General features: G+C 34.9%; 1 protein-coding gene across 7 annotated transcripts in view; it reads right to left on the bottom strand.

The window, feature by feature from the left end:
* The window catches only part of CNOT2 (CCR4-NOT transcription complex subunit 2), a 111,651-nt gene that overhangs the window by 58,122 nt on the left and 32,972 nt on the right, over positions 1-20,557 (bottom strand). For 4 of the 7 annotated variants that reach the window (XM_016922587.3, XM_063784779.1, XM_063784778.1 and 1 more), the window contains exon 2: positions 18,639-18,781. In XM_016922587.3, the coding sequence (XP_016778076.1) occupies positions 18,639-18,686 (48 nt within the window). In that variant the 5' untranslated portion in view covers positions 18,687-18,781. Of the gene's footprint in view, positions 1-2,607; positions 2,832-18,638; positions 18,782-20,557 lie in introns of all 7 variants that reach the window. The other 3 variants (NM_001280492.1, XM_054662919.2, XM_063784777.1) reach the window with 2 other exon arrangements.

Raw genomic sequence — 20,557 nt, 5'->3', positions numbered from 1 at the left:
AAATATTTGTTAACAAAGATATTTTTGTTTCAGTAGTATTTTTTGTGATAGGATTTTAAACTGCTTATCCTGCTTCACAACTACTATAAATAATTCTAATTTTATTTAATTCTTGAAAAACAATTTAAAAGGGGGGGGGGAGCTTAAATAAAGGACAGAAAGGCACCTACACTGCACAAAAAAATTCTAGCTTCTTAAAGAACAAAGATATTAATACCTGGAAATCTTTACCAAAAAAAAAAAACTCTTCATGTGAGAAACAAATTCAAGTCCTCCGAGTTCTAGAATACTATGGTTTCATATTTTTAATATGATATAGGTATAATGAAAAGTTCATGAATCTGCTTAGGATGGATCTAAGAAAAGTGAAGATTTAGATAAATTTTAAAGTCTAGAATTACAAATCATCAAATCGATAGCATGGAAACAAATAAGAGCAACTCATTGTTTTAGCCAACGCAGAATAACCATAAATAAGCAAAAAAGGCCTTAATGAATACCAAAGATAGTTAACATGTAGATACACACACACACAAAAATCTATGACTGGTTGGAAATAGGCTTTAGTAGAAAGCTAGGGACCTATACAAACATTTCCACAATCACTATTTTGGAGAGTAGATAAATATCCTGGCAGAGTCCTTTCCAAGGTTTACAGAAATATTTAGCATATTTCTGTGTATTTTTGGGGGGCTCATCCAATAAAACAAGATGGCCTATATCTGAAAGATGGGGAGGGTATGTGTGTGTGTGTTGGTGGGGGAGGGGAGGGTGGAAAAACACATCACTCTTTCCTAATCCAAAAACTAAAATCTGGTGTCTGAAGCTGCTTTATTCAGAAAATATTCTGAAAAGCCATGTATGTTATCCCTTAATATGCACCCCCAAAGTCTACAAATTCTCTAGGGAGTGTTACCAAAATGCTACAAATACCTCCACAAGTTTGACTCTGATCTAGGGAGAATATGTTCTGTATGTTTCAACATGAATAAACAGATTTTGTGGTTTTCTAGAATCTTAAAATGTGCTGCACCAATATGCTTTATATAGATTCACATTTGAACAATTAATATATAAGCTTTAAAAGCTAAGTGCATCATCCTAAAACCAAAATTCTAATTATTCAAAAAGTGCTAATCCATAGGAAAAAAGTACACATATACTAAAGAACTAAATATAATTAGTACCTCTTATGAGCAGTAAGAAGTTGGAGTTGAGAACTCACACAATAGAGCCTAAAATTAAAGTAGTACTTTATCCTTAAATATTAGGATGTAAAACTATAAAATACAAATGAAAGGACATATAACAGTAGAAAATCTCTACATTTAGAATAAAAACAAATCCTATATGCATACAGAAGGAAAATCTTCTAATGAGAATATTTTAAATCCTTAAAAGACAGTAGGCAAAGATGGGTCTGATAAAGAGGGAGGAAGGAAGGGAATATGAATACATATTGAGAAAAAAACGGGATGTACTTTGCTGAGGGAGATGTGTTTATATAGAGCGTCCAGTTATCTAAAAAACTCAAGAAAAAAAGGGAGACAAACTGCTGGGAAGTCTGTATTTTGATGACTTGTTTTGAGACCTGAAATACCAAATACACTAGAACCCCAATCTCTTTTAACCCTCACATACTTTCTCTGAAGAAACTTAGCAACCATGGGCCATCTTAAGAGTCTGTTTTTCTTGGGTTTAATGTGAATGTCTTGTATGTGCAAAAATCTATAAATCAATGAACATGAATTATATGGGATAGATGTAGGAGAACGAAAGAAACACGTTTTGAAAGCTTTCTGAGAAGAAGCTCAAAAGTAAGGTAGTGAAGACCCAGAGCTACATCCCTACAAAATTAAATCTGTAATGTTTAGATCATGATTTCCAGTGCAAGGCAGACAAGGAGAAAATGCCAGGAGTGTTGGCATCTCTCTCTCTCTCTCACACACACACACACACGACACAGGATCTGATGAGTTTATTCATTCGTTCAACAAACATTTGCTGAACTACGTACCAGATATCTATACTTATTTTTGTTAACTTCAAACCTAGAGATTGGTAGAAATGTTCCAGTCCTCCTGTCAAGACTTCAAGGAAAAAGATGTTTGAAATTTCTATTTCTGTAAAGATTAAAAACATAGCTACCTGCCTAATACCTCAGGAAAAAATAGCACATCTAAAGCTAGTGGAAGAAAACTAAAACTTGCCTCCTCCTGAGACCAAGTTACATATGGCAAAATTATAGTCTATGGACTTAGGCCTTCCCCAACTTTTTTTTTAGCTTCTTTTTTGAACGTGGGTTTTCTGGACCTGCTATATACACTGTGGAGAATATAAAGTTTAAAAAAATGTAAGAACCTTCCTTTGCATTATAATATTAATAGTTTATTAAGGTTTTTTTCTTATTTCACATCTAACAAGAATTAAAATTATTTCTTCACTATTTGTTAAATAATTTATGAGTTTTATGAGAAAAATAATTGATAACAAACATTATATTTCTAAACCAACAAAATGACTCATTGATAAAATGGCCCAACATCCACCCTCAAAATACTGATGACAGTACCATTTTTCCCCCAGCTTTCCCCACCACATACTTACCTGTGCAACTTCTTTCAACATTTGCTACTCTGGGGATTGGAAAGCTCAGAGCTGGAGGCTGAAGTGAAGAAGGAAAGGTTGGAGGGTGAGCCATGGCACCAGCCCCACCCTAGGAGCTCCCCTGAGATATTACAGCAGGGTTGACGCCATAGCTCTGAAGTTCAACTCCAGCAAACAGTAAGAAAGTCCAACCAGAACATGATAAACGATGGGATTCTTCCGCTCTTTGAAAAATAAGGAAATCATGCTATAAAGATCTGAATGTCCAGTTTCAACATTATGACTCCCTGTTCACCTCTTCATTACTGGCCAAACCCAGATTCATCTTTCAGACTAATTCAAAGAACTAAGTTTAAAAAAAAAAAAAAAAAAGCAGTGCTCACCACAAACTTGCACACTTTTCCAGAAAATGCAAAGACAGAGCTTACCTGGCCATCATGAAAACATGTAAGACAGTGTGTTCAAATACTTTGTGCCTATCCACTCCTTGTACACTCTCTTGCTCTCCTGAGTACTCAACATTAAATCTAAGGCTCTCATACACATTAACACCATCAACAAGCAGAATTAAAGTTGTACTATATGGATGTACTTAAAATTCGTAAAGGTGGACCAGTGAACTTTTAAAACCTACACATAACTCTGATATAAGTACAATCCTTGGGAAAAAGTGAATTTCTTAACTGCTCCATGCTGATAAAAACAAATAAGGACCCCTCCATCAAAAAAAACCTGGCACTTTAACCAAACAAGATAACAAAGAGAAAAATTTTAAGATTTTAAAACAAAACAATCTGAATATAGGATTTAAATAAGATATGAAATCCAGGCCAGACACAGTGGCTCATGCCTGTAATCCCAGCACTTTGGGAGGCTGAGGCGGGCAGATCACCTGAGGTCGGGAGTTCGAGATCAGCCTGACCAACATGGAGAAACCCTTCTCTATAAAAAATACAAAATTAGCCGGGCATGGTGGCACATGCCTGTAACCCCAGCTACTCGGGAGGCGGAGGCAGGAGAATCTCTTGAACCCAGGAGGTAGAGGGTGCAGTGAGTTTAGATGGTGCCACTGCACTCCAGCCTGGGTGATAAGAGCAAAACTCTATCTCCAAAAAAAAAAAAAAAAAAAAAAAGATATGAAATCAATTCACTTTTACAAAAATGTTGAATCCTTGAAAATATAAAAAGTGAGTTATTTTCAGAGAAAAATAAACTCTATTACAAATACTAAAACTAATAAAAATAGAAGCTTATTTAAGACATCTTGTTCAATAGCATAAATAGATATTATTGAAGGTGACAAATTATTTTAAAACCTTTACATTTTAAAAATATACAGAGGTATCAGAATCCTAATTTATGTTACAGGAAGTAATTAAAAATGAAAAGTATTCTTTAGCAAGGGAAGACATGATCTTTAAAATGTTTCTAAACATCTCACCATGTACACTAATTCAATAATCACTGAGTTAGCATCTACTACACACAGTGCTAGATGTTAGGTATTACATTTTATACTTATACACTATCCCCTTCAGGCTCAGAATAAAAGAACATCAGAAATCAAACGGAATAGAGGTGAAACACATTTACAATGGACTCCTGCACCATTACCAAGGCCTCCAAGGCCTTCATGACCTTACTCTTTGTTATCTCTAATCTCCCCTGTTAGCATTCTCCCCTTCTCTTCATGTGCTCCTGCCATACTGGCCTCCTTGCTATTCCTCAAACACATCTGACATACTCCTGTCTCCAAGCCCTTGCCTTTGTTATCCCCCAGGAATGCTCTTCCTCTAGACATCCAGATGGCTTCCTACTTCACCTGCTTCAGGTGTGAAGTCATCTCAGTAAGGAATTCCTTGTGTATTTAAAATTACAATACTTTGTCCCCCACCCCTTACATTTAGTTTTACATTTCCTTAGTCTTCTCCAATCCGAGACTTATCCTAGTCTTTCTTCTTTCATAATATTGATGTTATATCATACACACTGCAGAATGTCCCACAGTTTGGGTTTGTCAGATGTTTTCTCATTAGACTGAAGTTATGCATTCTGAAAGCCACATCACCACAGAGCTGATGTAGTCTTCTCAAGTGCATCATATGTGATGCATATATTCCAATATATGAGTGCATATGATGTTAATATGTCTTATTACAGGTGAAGTGGTGCATCTGGAAGTTTTCTCCACTGTAAACTACTAGTTTTCTCTTTTTAAATAAGAAATGTTTTGGAGTACTGTGAGAACATGCAAATACCTGTCTGCCCTTACATTTCTGTCCACTCCTTATAGCATTCATCCGTGAATATTGCTCGCAGTATCTATTACCGTGGTGTTGTTTTGTTTTGTTTTTTTGAGACGGAGTCTCACTCTGTCGCCCAGACTGGAGTGCAGTGGCACGATCTCGGCTCACTGCAAACTCCGCCTCCCTGGTTCACGCCATTCTCCTGCCTCAGCCTCCCAAGTAGCTGGGACTACAGGTGCCCGCCACCACGCCTGGCTAATTTTTTGTATTTTTAGTAGAGATGGGGTTTCACCGTGTTAGCCAGGCTGGTCTCGATCTCCTGACCTGGTGATCTGCCTGCCTCAGCCTCCCAAAGTGCTGGGATTAGAGGCGTGAGCCACCACGCCTGGCCTACCATGGTGTTTTAATGGTAATTTTCTACTTTCCTTCTCTATTTAATGGAAATGCTTTAACAAAGCAAACCAAATCTTTTAAAGGTTTCACTGTTAACTATGAACACAGTGTCAAAGACTTTACATAAATGGACCCAAGTGATTCAGGTAGAATGTGAAGACTAGTGGCTCAAACTAAAGGCTCTTCACTCTACCAAGCACATTTGTTTTAGTTTTATCACAGTGCCTTTAGAAAAGTGCCTTGGTAGAAAAGAATAGGTGTAAAATTTCGTGTGCTGGTAGCATTTTTGGCCCTAATAAGGGTCTTTCCTTTTTCCTTGAAAACATCTTATATTTTCATTAGCACATTTATTATACCGTGTTTAATTTACTGATCCAGATAAAACAATACAGAGATAATATACTATTTTATGCTATACAACACAGATTTTTTTAAAGTAAGAAATGCTTATTAGTAAAATTTTTACCTGACAGCTGAGAAAATGAATGACCACTGTATCTATGGGCCTACTGGATTCTAGGGAATCTTAAGGGAATCAGGAAATTCAGAGGAAACAGTCCAATTTTTAAGTTAAATTGAATCAGGACTATGACAATTCTACATAAGAACTGGAATTCATTTGCTGACCTGTACTGTTTTATTTTTCATTCTAAATGACCTTAAATGCTGAGAAATGGTCTGAAATTTGTGTATATTGCACACTGTATAGTATTTTATACAAGAGAAAGCATCCAAGCCTTGTCTGAATATTGACACAAAAGCTTATTCTCTTTATCAGGGATGGTTTTCATTCATCTTCTCAACCAAAATATAGTTTTTAAAAATGAAATAAGGGTGCAGTGGCTCACACCTGTAATCCCAGCATCTTGAGAGGCTGAGGTGGGAGGATCACTTGACAAGCCTGGGCAACATAGTGAGACCCTGTCTCTATAAAAAAAATTTTAATAAGAAAAAATAATTTTAAAAAATGAAACATTAAGACTTTCACTTCCAACCAAGAGAGAGTAGTGGTAGTATTAGTTGTAGCAGCAGCCCACCTAAAACAACTTGAAAATGGACAAAATATATTAAACAATGGATTTCAGACACAGGATATCAGGCCGTGCAGGACAATAATCCTTGAGACAAGAGAAAGAATCAATGAGGGCTCAACAACTACCCTTGCTTATAAGACTGAAAGAATTTTCAGTGTGCAGTGAGGGAGAGGGATTCCAGATTGGTGGAGCCCAGCAATCTTTGTGAATTGAGGAAGTGGAGAAGAGGGTAATTAAAGGCAGCCAGAATAGGCTGGGATACTAAACAAGAATGACTGGCACAGAGAAAGAGCTCTGAAAATATGCAGAGGGTCCCTCTGAGATTTCAGCTAAGTACTGATTAGCACATGCATGGAAGGAAACTACCAGAAGCTAAAAAAAACAAAAAAAAAGGCCACCTGAAAGAAACAGAGAAAACAATCCCCAGGGCCCAGACAGGGCTGGGAATAATTTATTTTCCTACGAGCCAGAGTAGAAAAACATAATGTACATAATTCAGAAAAGAATTGCTTAAGTAGTTGGAAGAAAATTAACCCTAAAGATTACTCTGGTTCTGTTAAACAAGACCAAAAAAAAAAAAAAAAAAAAAGGATGTCTCAAAGATCAAATGGCTTCTATTATAAGTAACTTAACTGCAACCACAAGAAATCTGAAGAATATTAACAGAAATACAAACATTATATAGCACTCAACAAGATAAAGTTTCCAAAGACTGGCATCCAAGCAAAAATCACCAGCCATGCAAAGAAGCCCTAAAAGAGAACAGATAATGAGGAGGAAAAAAAAACCAACACTCAATAGAAACAGACATAGTTTCTATTAGTAAACATGAGTAACAGAATTAGTAGACAATGATATGCAAAGAGTTATAATTACATTTTGTATGTAAAAGAAGGCGGAATAATTGGCATGCTGAAGAAAAGATTAGCAAACTTAAAAAAACAGTAATAAAAACTATCCTAACTAAAGCATGGTGAGAAAAAAAGAAAGAAAAAAATGAACAAAGCATCAGTAAGCTATGGGACAACTCCAGGCAATTAGATATATGTGTAATTGGAGTCCTCAAAGGACAGTGAAGACAGAGAATATATTCAAATAAATAATGGATTAAAAAAATTCCTAAATTTGTATAAACATACAAATTCAAGAAGCTCAACAAATCCAACGTGTAAGACTCATAAAAAAAATTATACTTACATAGACCTTAATCAAGCTGTGTAAAATAAGTGACAAATTTAAAAATCTTAATATTAGCCAGAGAGAAAAAGGTATATTATATACACAAGACTAAAGATAAGAATGACAGCAGACTTTTCATAGGAAATTAGAAGACAGCGAATCATCATTTAAAAAATTCTAAAAGCAAAAAACCCGTCAATTTTGAACTTCAGACTAAGTGAAAGTATATTTACAAATAAAGGTGAAATAAAGACTTTTCAAACAAAACCTAAAATAATTCATCACCACTAGATGTGCCTTAGAAAAAAAATTTTTTAATCCTTTAGGTAGAAGAAAAATATTATGAAGAAAGAAGGGAAGAAAGAAAAAAGGAAGAGAAGTGAGCAAGAAAATAAAGCAGGGCAAGGGAGGGAATAAAAAAAAAGCGAAAGGAGAGAAGAAAGGGATAAGAAGTAAAAACAGGTAAAGATGGGAAGAAAAAGAGAAAAAGAGTCAACAAACCTATTCCATTATGAATGATAATAAAACGCAGAAATAACATTACCACCATCCCTAAAATTACCATGAACAATGAGAAAATGTAACAGAAGTCTAAGCAGAAAATGTTTCCCTTAGGAAGTGAGATTTCAGCTGAGATCTAAAGAATAATTAAAATAGATGTTGTTTGGTAGTACAACTAAGAACCCAGAATGCCCCACTAAATAACAACTAAAATCACTCCATAAAATACTAACTTTATCCAATCAACAATACTTACTACATGCCAGACATTATTCTCAGGTGAGGATACAGCAATGAACAAAATAAACACTAACAGAGGTTACATTTTTAAGTGTACAGCTGAACCTGCAAGGGAGGAAGGGAAATTCAACACCCTTAAATGAGAGTAAAAGCTAGAATTCCAGAGAAGCCACAAGCTTATATCCCTAAAGGAGAAGCTATTTAAAAAAGCTTTTTATAGATCATGTACCTTAAAATGTTACACCATGGCTGAGAGCGGTGGCTCATGCCTGTAATCCCAGCACTGTAATCCCAGGCCGAGGTAGGTGGATCACCTGAGGTCAGGAGTTGGAGACTAGCCTGGCCAATGTGGTGAAACCTCATCCATACTAAAAATACAAAAAAAATTAGCTGAACATGGTGGCAGGTGCCTGTAATCCCAGCTACTTGGGAGGCTGAGGCAGGAGAATTGCTTGAACCACGCAGGCAGAGGTTGCAGTGAGCCAAGATCGTACCATTGCACTCCAGCCTAGGCAACAAGAGCGAAACTCCGTTTCAAAAAAAAAAAAAAAGAGCTACACCATAATTGTAATAACCCCTTAGTAAAGAGGACAGCAAAAAATCTTGATGTTCCTGTTATTTATGGTAAGCAAAAGGTGGTGAAGGAATGCTCTGAAAATTTATAGCCACAAAAAAGCATGAATTCACATTGCCTATGTGGACTGCAACCTCAAGCTAATATTTTATTTGGAATTGGTTCTGGATTGGTAGTGCCTTAGGGTCTTAGCAAAAACAAGTGAAAATCCCCTTGGAGAAATGTCCCCTTCTACCCAGTCCTCAAAGAATTCCCAGAGTTCTAAGAAACATGAAATGATAGCTTAATATACACACAAGGAAACAAGGCACAATGAGAACCAGCAGAAACAAAAACACTAGCATAATATGTGACAACTTCCAATTGTTGGATTTATCACACGCTAAACACAAAAATTTATAAAATAATTAAAGAAATAAGATATATTGGAATCTAGATCTAAACAAAGGGATAAATGATTATATGGATACATAAGATGTACATAATAAGATTAACACTTGATCTAACGGAGAGAAACAAAGCAATACACCTGCCAATTTGGTTAATATACATTTTGTTCAAACACATAAACAAATAATTGTATCATACAGACCACATTCTTGAACCAAAATGGAATTATATGAGAAATTAGCAACAAAAAGATAACTAGACAAACCTGATAATTACCTGGAAAATTAAAAACGTAAGATTAAAGAACAGTATAACAAACCCTAAGAAGTGAAAGGAAAACATTAAAGAACACTGATGAATAGAAAACAAAATTAAATTTTAGAAATAAATAAAGGCTAAAATTTGACCCCTAGTAAAACTGACAAATTACTAGTAAGTCTGACCAAATAAGGGGAAAACGCACATAGTAAACAACCTTAAGAAGAAAAAGATGCTACAGAGGAAAAAATATATAAGGTAGCATTATGAACAATTTCTTTACCCTGATAAAGTATATCTATAAAAAAATCCTGTATCAAATATTATTTAATGATGACAACTTCAAAACTGGTGACAATTTCAAAACTGTCATTTCCAAAGGATGTATTTACTTATATGAACCCCCCAAAAAGCCTACAGATAAATTATAAAAATTAAAAAGTTTAGCAACATTGAGATACAAAAATCAATTTTAAAAGTCAACTATATTTCAATAACACCTATAACTAAAAATTTTTTCTTAATTTACAACCAAGAAAAGCAACAAAAGTAGTCATAAATTGGACTAAAGATTTCTAAGTCCCTTATGAAAAAAATATAAAACTTTGAGAGAAAACATGAAAGAATACATAAACTTATCGATTCTTCCACAAAGAAAACTAAAGTCAATGCAATTCCACTTACAAACTCAATACTTCTTTTTGTGTTGGAGGCGAGCATTCTCATGAATATTCTAAATTTGTCACAGAGCAAAAGGCCAAGTCAAGACTCTTATGAAGAAAAAGGTTGACAGACAGACATGAAGATTTAACACAAAGCTTTAGTATTTAAGAAAACATGATATTGGTACAGGCACAGACAAACACATCAAGGTAACAGAGACATAAGAAATCCATGCATATAAAGAGAAACTTGATTTACAATAGAGCTAGCACTACTGAATAGTTAAGGAGGGTAGAATAAATTGGTACACAATGCTAATGTGATAATTTAGGTGCAGGGGAAAGGAAACTGTACTTCTAACACCATGTACAAAAATCAATTTCAGGTAGATTAAATATGGAAGACAAAACAAAAAATCTTTTTTAAAAGACTATGAAGAAGAATATCTCAATATATCTCAAACACAACCTCAATAGATGGAAAAAAATTTTAATTCTGAAATTATCAAATGTCAGATGAATATGAGGACTACTGATGGGGCTCAAAATTGGTATAAACACTCCCAAATACATTCCTAGAAGACCTCTTAGGAATGTAATCTTCCTGAAGTTTTAGAATACTGCTTTGTTCAGATAAACTTCTCTAACTTCATAAAGTTCTCTCTTCTGTTATTTTCACATAGTGTTTGAAAATATGATCACTTATTTACTGAGATTTCCTGGTTCTGTTCCCCTCTCCCATTTTTATCTGGACCTTCTCTTTCCAATGTCACTGTTGTCCCTTTCCTGCTCAATTTTAATTCCTCTCCTCAGTGGAATCCTAGAAGGACACACTGGTGGGTCACTCTCAAGAGGTCAGAGAGCTAAGCTGCTCCAATCACTTTAGCCTTACCATGGGTTCCTCACTCACCTTATGAGGTTGACAAAATCTCTCCCAATTTCAAACTGGCTAATTGTACTTACCAGTGAATACCTGTTGACTACATTGGGTGCTTCCACTCTCAGGTCCATCAGACATCCCAATGGGTCTCATTTTATGCATAAAAACTGAAAACTGTAGGTCTTTTTCTTAGTTCTCATCTGCTTATATTGGGGTTCATGGGGACACTTTGTCAAGAAGTTCTGTTATGTTTCATGAGTTTTAGTTTTGCTGTCTAGCTGGTTCTATTTTTATGTGGAAATTCAGAAAGATTAAAAAATAAACAAAAAACTAATCTGCCACCATCAGTGCTATCATCCTAGACTCCACGCAAGACCTAAGATAACCTCTTAAAAGATAACTTTGCGGCCAGGTGTGGTGGCTCACGCCTGTAATCCAAGCACTTTGGGAGGCCAGGGCAGGCGGATCATGAGGTCAGGAGATCGAGAGCATCCTGGCTAACACGGTGAAAACCCGTCTTTACTAAAAAAAAAAATACAAAAAATTAGCCGGGCGTCGTGGTGGGCACCTTAGTCCCAGCTACTCAGGAGGCTGAGGCAGGAGAATGGCATAAACCTGGGAGGCAGAGCTTGCGGTGAGCCGAGATCAGGCCACTGCACTCCAGCCTGGGCGACAGAGCAAGAGTTCGTCTCAAAAAAAAAAAAAAAAAAAAAAAAACATAACTTTGCTTGCTTCTGTATTTTCTCTGATTCACAGAAATATCCGCATTAATGTCTTAACTTTTGATTTAATGAGTACACATTTCACATTCATGATTAAGGCAAATCACTTAAATGTAAACTATTTTTCTGAAAGAGAACACTTCATATTTCATATATAAAGTCTAGGTCATACGTTGCCAAAAGGAACACCAGAGCGAACACACAGGGGTGCTACTAGATATTTTATATCTTCTTAGGAAATACAGCAATATCTATCAGATAATCATATGAATATAAGTGATTTGGACCTAATTACTCATTTAGCAGAGTTTCTTTTGGCCCAAGGGCACTATGAAAAAATTACCAATTCACTAAGGGTGCTATAAACCAGGTGTCTTGGTGAAACTTATTTTTTGGAAAACAAATGTCACCTTATTTGATGATTTCAGATGATAATAAAAAAAGTATCAGAACGTATAATGCATTCAAAGAAAGGTTAACACTTAGCATCACACGGCAATGAGCCAACCAATGAGGAACTTGGGAATTCATTTAACTTGATTTGACATTACTGGTTGGCCTGAGAAAGAGGACAAAGAGAAGCCATGAATGCCAAAAAAAAAAAAAAAAGGTCAAATTTTATTTTTAAAAATTTAGATTAGGTCGGCACAGTGGCTCATGCCTGTAATTCCAACACTTTGGGGAGGTCAAGGCAGGGAGATCACCTGAGGTCAGAAGTTTGAGACTAGCGTGGCCAACATGGTAAAATCCTGTATCTACTGAAAAATACAAAAATTAGTCGGATGTGGTGGTGCGTGTAAGTAGTTCTAACTACTTGGGAGGCTGAGGCACGAAAATTGCTTGAACCCAGGTGGCAGAGGTTGCAGTGAGCGGAGATGGTGCCACTGCACTCCAGCCTGGGTGACAGAGTGAGATCCTGTCTCAAAAAGAAAAAAAAAAAGCTGGGCATAGTGGATCACACCTATAATCCCAGCACATTGGGAGGTCGAGGCAGATGGATCACCTCAGGTCAGGAGTTCGAGACCAGCCTGACCAACATGGAGAAACTCTGTCTCTACCAAAAAACAAATACACAATTAGCTGGGCATGGTGGCACATGCCTGTAATCCCAGCTACTCAGGAGGCTGAGGCAGGAGAATCGCTTCAACCCAGGAGACAGAGGTTGTGGTGAGCACTCCAGTGATCGCGCCACTGCACTCCAGCCTGGGCAACAAGAGCGAAACTCCATCTCAAAAAAAAAAAAAAAATTTACATCATGAAGTCAAAGTGACTTCCGTTGCTGATCATGTGATCATGACATGAACAGAGCTTTCACAATCAAAAATGTAATTATAAGAGCAACTTCATCTTAAGCAGCTGTATAAATGCAAGTAAAGGGCACATAAAAAGTCATTCTACCCCTTTACTTTATCTCTGGCTAGTGATAACATGTCACAGCCATCTGGTTGCAAGGCTTTCAAGAGCAAAGAAGAGGAAACTGAACCAATTCATTGGATTCAGGCTTTTTTCCTTTTTTTTCTTTTTAAAACTCATTCTTTCATTAGGTCGCTCTTATTCATCTTCACCTAACACCAAGCAGCAATAATAACTACAAACTCAATTTTTCTTCTCTGGGCACCAGATCTGACAACTTTTCAATTGTTAAGTATTAATTTAATAAAATTCTATCTAGCTATATCTATCTATCTATCTATCTATCTATCTATCTATCTATCAATCGACTGATTGATCGACCAACTGACTGAAGGTCTTGCTCTGTCACACAGGCTGGAGTGCAGTGGTGTGATGATAGCTCACTGCAGCCTCAAACTCTGGGGCTCAAGCTAATCTCCCGCCTCAGCCTCTCCAGTAGCTAGGACTACAGGTGCACAGCACTACACTCAGCTATGATTTTATTTTATTAAGTGTTCTTTATATTCATTATATATCTTTAACATACTATATATCATAGATTCTAAGATGCTTTGGTGCTGGTACTGTTTGTCACAACTATGACTTGAAGTCACCATCAGCTGTAAGATGCATCCTGACTTCAGAGAGAGAAACATGTTCAATAATGTGCCACTTAACAATAAAAGAAAGGAAATACACTTAACTGTTTATTTACAATTACATTTTTATTGCAGTATAAAAGAAAAAGTATTATCTGAATACAGTACATACTAAATGGAAATATACTTAGTGATTCATTTGTTTCTGTTTATATTAAGTAGTTTGTATTTTAAATACTCTGTATTATGCAGAAATCCTTGGTGAATTATCAAGTAGGTGTTGAGTACTTTAGCTATATCTAGGAAATTGTTTAGGGTCTTAAGTGGGCTGGAAATTATGATTTTTCCTACTCAAAATAATAAAATATGGGGCATCACTTTCCAAAAAATTGCCACACAATACATAAAAAAGATGTACCTCAATATACTGAAAAACATATATGTAATAAGTTATAAAAATATAAAGAATGAAACACAAAATTAAAACTATTGATTACTTCTGGGGAAGAGGGCAGAGGAAAGAATGGGAAACGGAAATAGCTCCATTAAGTGCAATGCAGAAAAATACACATTTGTTAGAGACAAAGACAATGAATCACATCTACACTATATAGTCACTAGTAAAGATCTGAAGAGGTACACACCAAACTGTTAAGAGTAAAGTTGTCAAGGCAAACTTTCACACTGTATTTTATATTCCGTATTTTTCTTCAACGTTTTGGTAATAGGCATCTGTGATTTTTAAAGTTAATTAAAAGGAAGTAAGATATTTAATGTTGGGGAAGAAAATGGCAATACAATCATTTTTACAGTTCTCTGACATACTATATTCCACAATAATACAATGTTTTAGATTATGAATCATTCTTCAGAAACGTACGGAATAGGATGCATTAGACCCAGTTTGTAGATAATGCGTTGAATTAGCTAGTATATGATGTGACCAATGACCTCATATTGAAAAGTTCCATTCAAAGTAACATCTAAATATCTTGCAAATACCTCTACCTTCCCATACCACTTACACTGGTATGTTACCCAGTATACTTTCCATTTCTTCCTTTCCCTTCTTTCACTGTTTTATTTAATTTTATTGGAACAACATGCATTGAACGCCTATCTACATACCAAGCACCAAGCTAGGTATTGGCAGTACCAAAATAAACAGATATGGTCCCAGTTTTCAAGAAGCTTATTAGATACAGCAGTATTATCTAATACGATTTTCTGCAATGATAGAAATGTTCTGTATCTACACTGTTCAATACAGTAGCCACTAGCAGCATGTAGCCACTGAGCATTTGAAATGTGGTTAATGTGACCAATGAACTTTAAAATTTATTTAATTTAAATGAGTTTAAATTTATTTAATTTAAATGAGTTTAAATTTATTTAATTTAAATGAGTTTAAATTTAAATAGCTACTTGTGACTAGTGCCTACGGCATTGGACTGCACAAGTCTATAGGAAGACAAGGACAAATAAACACAACTACAATGTATTATGGTAAACACTAAACTAGAAGTATGTAAAGGCTATGAAAGAAAGGGAAAGGAACACTGAATCTACCATAGGGTGACGTCTGGAAAAACTGATACTTAATTCTTGAATCATGTGAACAAAGGTGAGGCATTACATGAAAATAACCAATATAAGTAAACCCCTGTGGGTGTGAAACTGCACGGCAGGGAGATTAAAAGCAGTGTTGTATTATTAAATGGGAAAATCTACTACAAAAAGTAACAGGAGATATACTGGAAAGGTAAATGTATGTAAGGAGGCCAGAATTTGGAAAGTCTAAAGGTAATGTTTAGAAGCTTGAATATGTTATGTAACAAAGGGAAAGCCGGATCGGGCACCGGTGGCTCACGCCTGTAATCCCAGCACTTTCAGAGGCCAAGGCGGGCAGATCACGAGGTCAGGAGTTCGAGGCCAGCCTGACCAACATGGTGAAACTCCATCTTTACTAAAAATACAAAAATTAGCTGGGTGTGGTGGCGCACGCCTGTAATCCCAGCTACTCAGGAGACTGAGGCAGGAGAATCGCTTGAACCCAGGAGGCGGAGGTTGCAGTGAGCGCACCACTGCACTCCAGCCTGGGTGACAGAGCAAGAGTCCGTCTCAAAAAAAAAGAAAAAAAAAAAAAAAAGGGAAAGCCATTGATTAGTTAAATTGGTAATTAAGATGGTTTACATTTGTGCATGCGCATGCTCATAGCTAGGGTAAGTTAGTCTAAATTAGAGGAAGATAAGAAAATGGTTACAAAAACTGAAGGTGCATTTCCTTGGAAAAAGCTTGACAATCCAAAAATGAACCACGAGCCATATAAATAAATTGTTTTATCCGAACTAATATGCCAGTCTATCTCTGCAAATAAACTTCAGCTACTGTATTCAAACTCCAAATACCTAACTGGGCTTAAATTTATAGTAAGAAAGAAAACACACAAAGTAGATACCACCATAAAAATCAATACTTCAAACCAAGCCCATTTAAAAGTCACTATCTTTAGTATAGAGCCAAGGGAATGCACCTTCCTAAACTAAATTCCTAAGGCTTTAATCAGGTCTGTAAGGAAATGAGACCTGGAGAAATTTTACAAAAATTCTTATTAAACTTTTCAATATTAGCCTATTATCAGAATGTTCAAATAAATATAAAATATTAAGTGTCCCTCAAAAGCAAAAGCCCTCAAAGATAAATGAAAATGGTTATAAACATAGACACAAAGAAATTCTACTTTATCTATGAAAAATACATAAATTTCCTCCAAAGTAGAATTTTTAAAAATCCAAAATCATTTTCATCAATTCGGAAGATTTAAGTTCTCTCTTCTAGCTATTTTGAAATATACAATACCTTGTTGTTAATTATAGTCACCCTACTCTGCTATGGAACATTAGAATTTATCCCTCTATGTCCCTTTTCTCTTTTGTTTTTACTTAGTGATGCTAAATGCATATTGAAGTATACCTTGGAAACAGCTGTTTAAAGCTGGATTGTAAAATTATTTTATTTTTGAACCCTACTCTGAAAAGCACATGTATAGAAACAAAATGTCCTGTTTGGTATTATGATGAATATATTAAGAATATAAAAATTCTTAGACTACCAGTACAAATATAAATGTTACTTTAGTGATGAACATTCCTTTGAATTTCCCATACATTCTTATATAGACATTCTATACATGTAACAAAATACCACATGTACCCCATAAATACGTACAATTATGTATCAATAAACGAAGAGAGAAAAGAGAAAACATTTTGAGGCAGCAAACCCATAACCAAAAATGCATTTTCCAGGTATGCTCAAAAACCTGGATTATTTGTAAATAATATGACTGAAACAATGGAGTACTTTTAGTGTAGAAAGAGCAAGAATAAGCAAATCTCTTCATGTATAAAACATAATTCTGTTTTCTTTCTTAAGTATAAATTTTGGAATTCTATATTAATGTGGTTCCATGAGACAAATTAACTATAGTGTGTAATCACATAAAAATTCTACATTCACACTTTACAAATTGGATTATGAGCACTGAAAAGCCACATAATTCAGAATCACAAAATTCTTAAAATAATTTGGCAGAACCTACCAAAAGATGCAGAAGTCCAAGAAGTGTGACCAATTAAAATCTTATGCGTCAAGGTAATTGGAAGTGGTTGGGAAGCAGGAGCTACACCTGAGTACAGATCATTAGCAAAGGCTATGTTGGTCAAGTCTATGAGGACAACTCAGAAGAAAGGTTACAGAGAAAACTGATTCAGCATACCCTCAGTTTTCTCTGGCTTATTAAAATCATAAAGATCTGGCAAGAAACTTTAGACACCAAGTTAGAAGAAATTCTAGAAAGGTTAAATATGACATTATTTTTAATTAGGAACAGTGCCTAAACCAGAACCCAGATCTTATAATCAAAGCCTCTTTGTTATACCATACACCAAAAAGACTAATTTACAATTTGCTCCACTGCTAACTTTTCCAATTTGAGGGAAGAAAAGATTAACTGGGCTAAAATAAATGGTTAGCAGATAAACAGTTTGTTAACCAAAGCTGCTGCTATCATACTAGCTGCCTTCACAACCTAGAGGGAATGAACTGATGAGTGAAAGGAAGTGTGGGAGGTCGGGAGGTTGGACACATATCTGTGCAGGAAGCCTAAAAGTTTATTTGTACTCAAACTTTAAAGTATTCTGTATTCTGGATAACTAAATAAATGTGATAACAGATCACTATCAAATGAATAAAGGATATTTCCTTTAAAAAACTAAATTCAAATATGTTGGTTTTCTTTAAATCACTGTTTAATAGCACAATCTTCAAAATTCACCTTCTTTTCAAAGCTCAGAAATAGCAATGTTACATTTCCACTATTCTTCCAGCCTTCCTACACACTGAATAAGGAATGGATATTATTAACCACCTTATTAAATGAGAAAACAAGAATCTAGCATTTAAGGACAGCAAACTAATAACAAATTCAATAGAATTTGGGTCTCTGAGCACCCTGGGTTTCTCATTTCTATTTCTTCTATACTCTACTCAATTTCGTCTACATTTCTGTGATATATACTTTGTTATCCAAAATATAGCACAAGACTTCGGGTTTAGTCTTCCAGGAATAATATACGTAAAAGCAATCAACACTTTTGTTTTTACCAGTTTTGAATTCAGCCGTGAAGTCACAACTTGTATATCAGATAATCTAAGTTTTGACAAATATCTCAGAAAACCTGATTTGACACTAAAAAATATACATTATGAATATGCTTTATTTTGAAAAGTGTTCCCAACTATTTCAACTATCAAATCCAGTACTTAATTTAAAATTATAAACCCAAATTTTCAAATTGAGGTGTATCCAATTTGCTGGTTCCAATTACATATAACACATTTGAACAGTTTCAATGTAACTATAAGACCAATAGAGAAAAAAGAAGGAAGACTGGTCTTACCTGGTAGTTTCTTTTCTCAGATAATGTATGTCCATCAGTCCTCACCATAGAGTCGTGTCCTTTCCTCACAGTACCGGAGGCAATCAAATAGAACTGTCACTCAAGGGTCGTGTCACAGGAAGGACCGCCCACCACGTCTCCCTCTAGAGTGGAATTATCCAAAAGCCATCAAAATTACTAACATGTAAATATATCAACAGCAGCAAAAATATTCAATATGATACACAGAAAACAAAAAACAAGAAGTAATTGTTCTATAGTCTTCCTCGTAACCATTTTCGCCGGCTAGACTGGCATACTTTATTTGCAACAGAAATTATTAAATATGAAACATTCTTCCTACCCACTTCTACTTTCTTCAATTAAGACTGTCTGCCAGACATCACACACAAGGGAGAAATTTACAGTGAATAAAAAATGAAGTGGACAAAAAAGTTTACCCCTCCCACAACTGACATATTTTTTTCTTTTACATGAATCTTCTCCAGTTATCTCAAAAATATACAATTCACATTCAATCATTTAACTATAAATCCTTCCCCTCCAAATGATTATATATGATAGATAGAAATACAAGTTATTCACACAGCTACCGATTCATTCTGTGTAGGTTTATTCCCATGCAACAAAATGAGAATGCAACATGTATTCTTAACACGATTAAGAGATCTATTAAACTTTACTCCAAAAAGAAGAGCAAAAAATGTCAACTTCCTTTGATGCTTTTGTCTTTCAGTCATCCAATTTCATGCATACTCCAATAGGGAATTCACTTTTTTACATTGGGCGAAAAAATAATGGGGCTGATTTCTTAAACTGCAGAGATATAAATAAGTCAAAATGACTTGCACTCCAGGTACCACCTCCCACCAAAAAATAAAAAATAAAAATAAAAAAAGCACTGAAGCTGAGGTGACAGTCACAAGAAATGCTGTCTTTAAAATGAATATTGAAAATGAGAGTTCAAATATTCAAAGGTGGGTCTACAAAGAATTTGTAAATATGCATTTTCAAGACAGATATCTCTTACCTAAGTTTTGTTAAGCATTCTCCCTAAGGAAGTAGTATGCATACCTACTGAACTAATAATCTTGCTAGCCACTAAACATTGTATTCAAATTCAGAGCTATTATTTAATATCAACAAACATTTTGTGAGGAGATAACATCTAATCTATAATTTATAAGGAGAGTGAATTAGAATTATTAAAACCAACAAACACACATGTACACATATATATGGAGTACCTCTAAAAAGCAATCTATACGGGCAGAACATTTTTAAAAAAATTAAAAATGAATATTACTAAATTAAAGTTTTAAAAAGAACCCAGGTGACAAAAACCTATCTTCTGGCTCCTCTTTTATGTTTCATCACAAAGGTAGTGGGAGTTGTATTTTTACTTAAGTCTGACTATCTTACAGTGTACGTTTAGCCAAAATACTTCAGTCAGGCTGTATGACAAAATTGTAATTATTGATTACCAAATTTATAAATACCTTTGGAATTAAATATCTCTTTCAAAAATAACAAAGGAGTAAAGTTTTAAAGCATATTTACTACTATAAATGTAATCTTTATCATTTAGCAAGCAATGAGGTTATTCATAAGGAAAAGTTACCAAATGAATTGGATATTCAGGAATTGTTAAATGACGCACATTTGGCTCCAACTCAAATTTTCACGATTGTCACAAAAAGAAAGCAAGATTATTTTATTATGCATCCCCTAAATATTAACCGTTTTAATATTAGTGTTGTATAATATTAAATTGTAAAGTAGTACTTGCCTTACCATTAATACATACATGGTGACTCTGAATTCAGTGGATAATAAATGCAAAATTTCAGTCAGTACTTACAGAATAAAATGTTTTCCTTCTTATATAATATTTAGGGTCTACGAATTACCTCCAATTA

This window comes from Pan troglodytes, chromosome 10 (assembly GCF_028858775.2).
Source record: "Pan troglodytes isolate AG18354 chromosome 10, NHGRI_mPanTro3-v2.0_pri, whole genome shotgun sequence".
NCBI classification, from domain to species: Eukaryota; Metazoa; Chordata; class Mammalia; order Primates; family Hominidae; genus Pan; species Pan troglodytes.
This window is presented reverse-complemented; position numbering and strand designations above follow the sequence as displayed.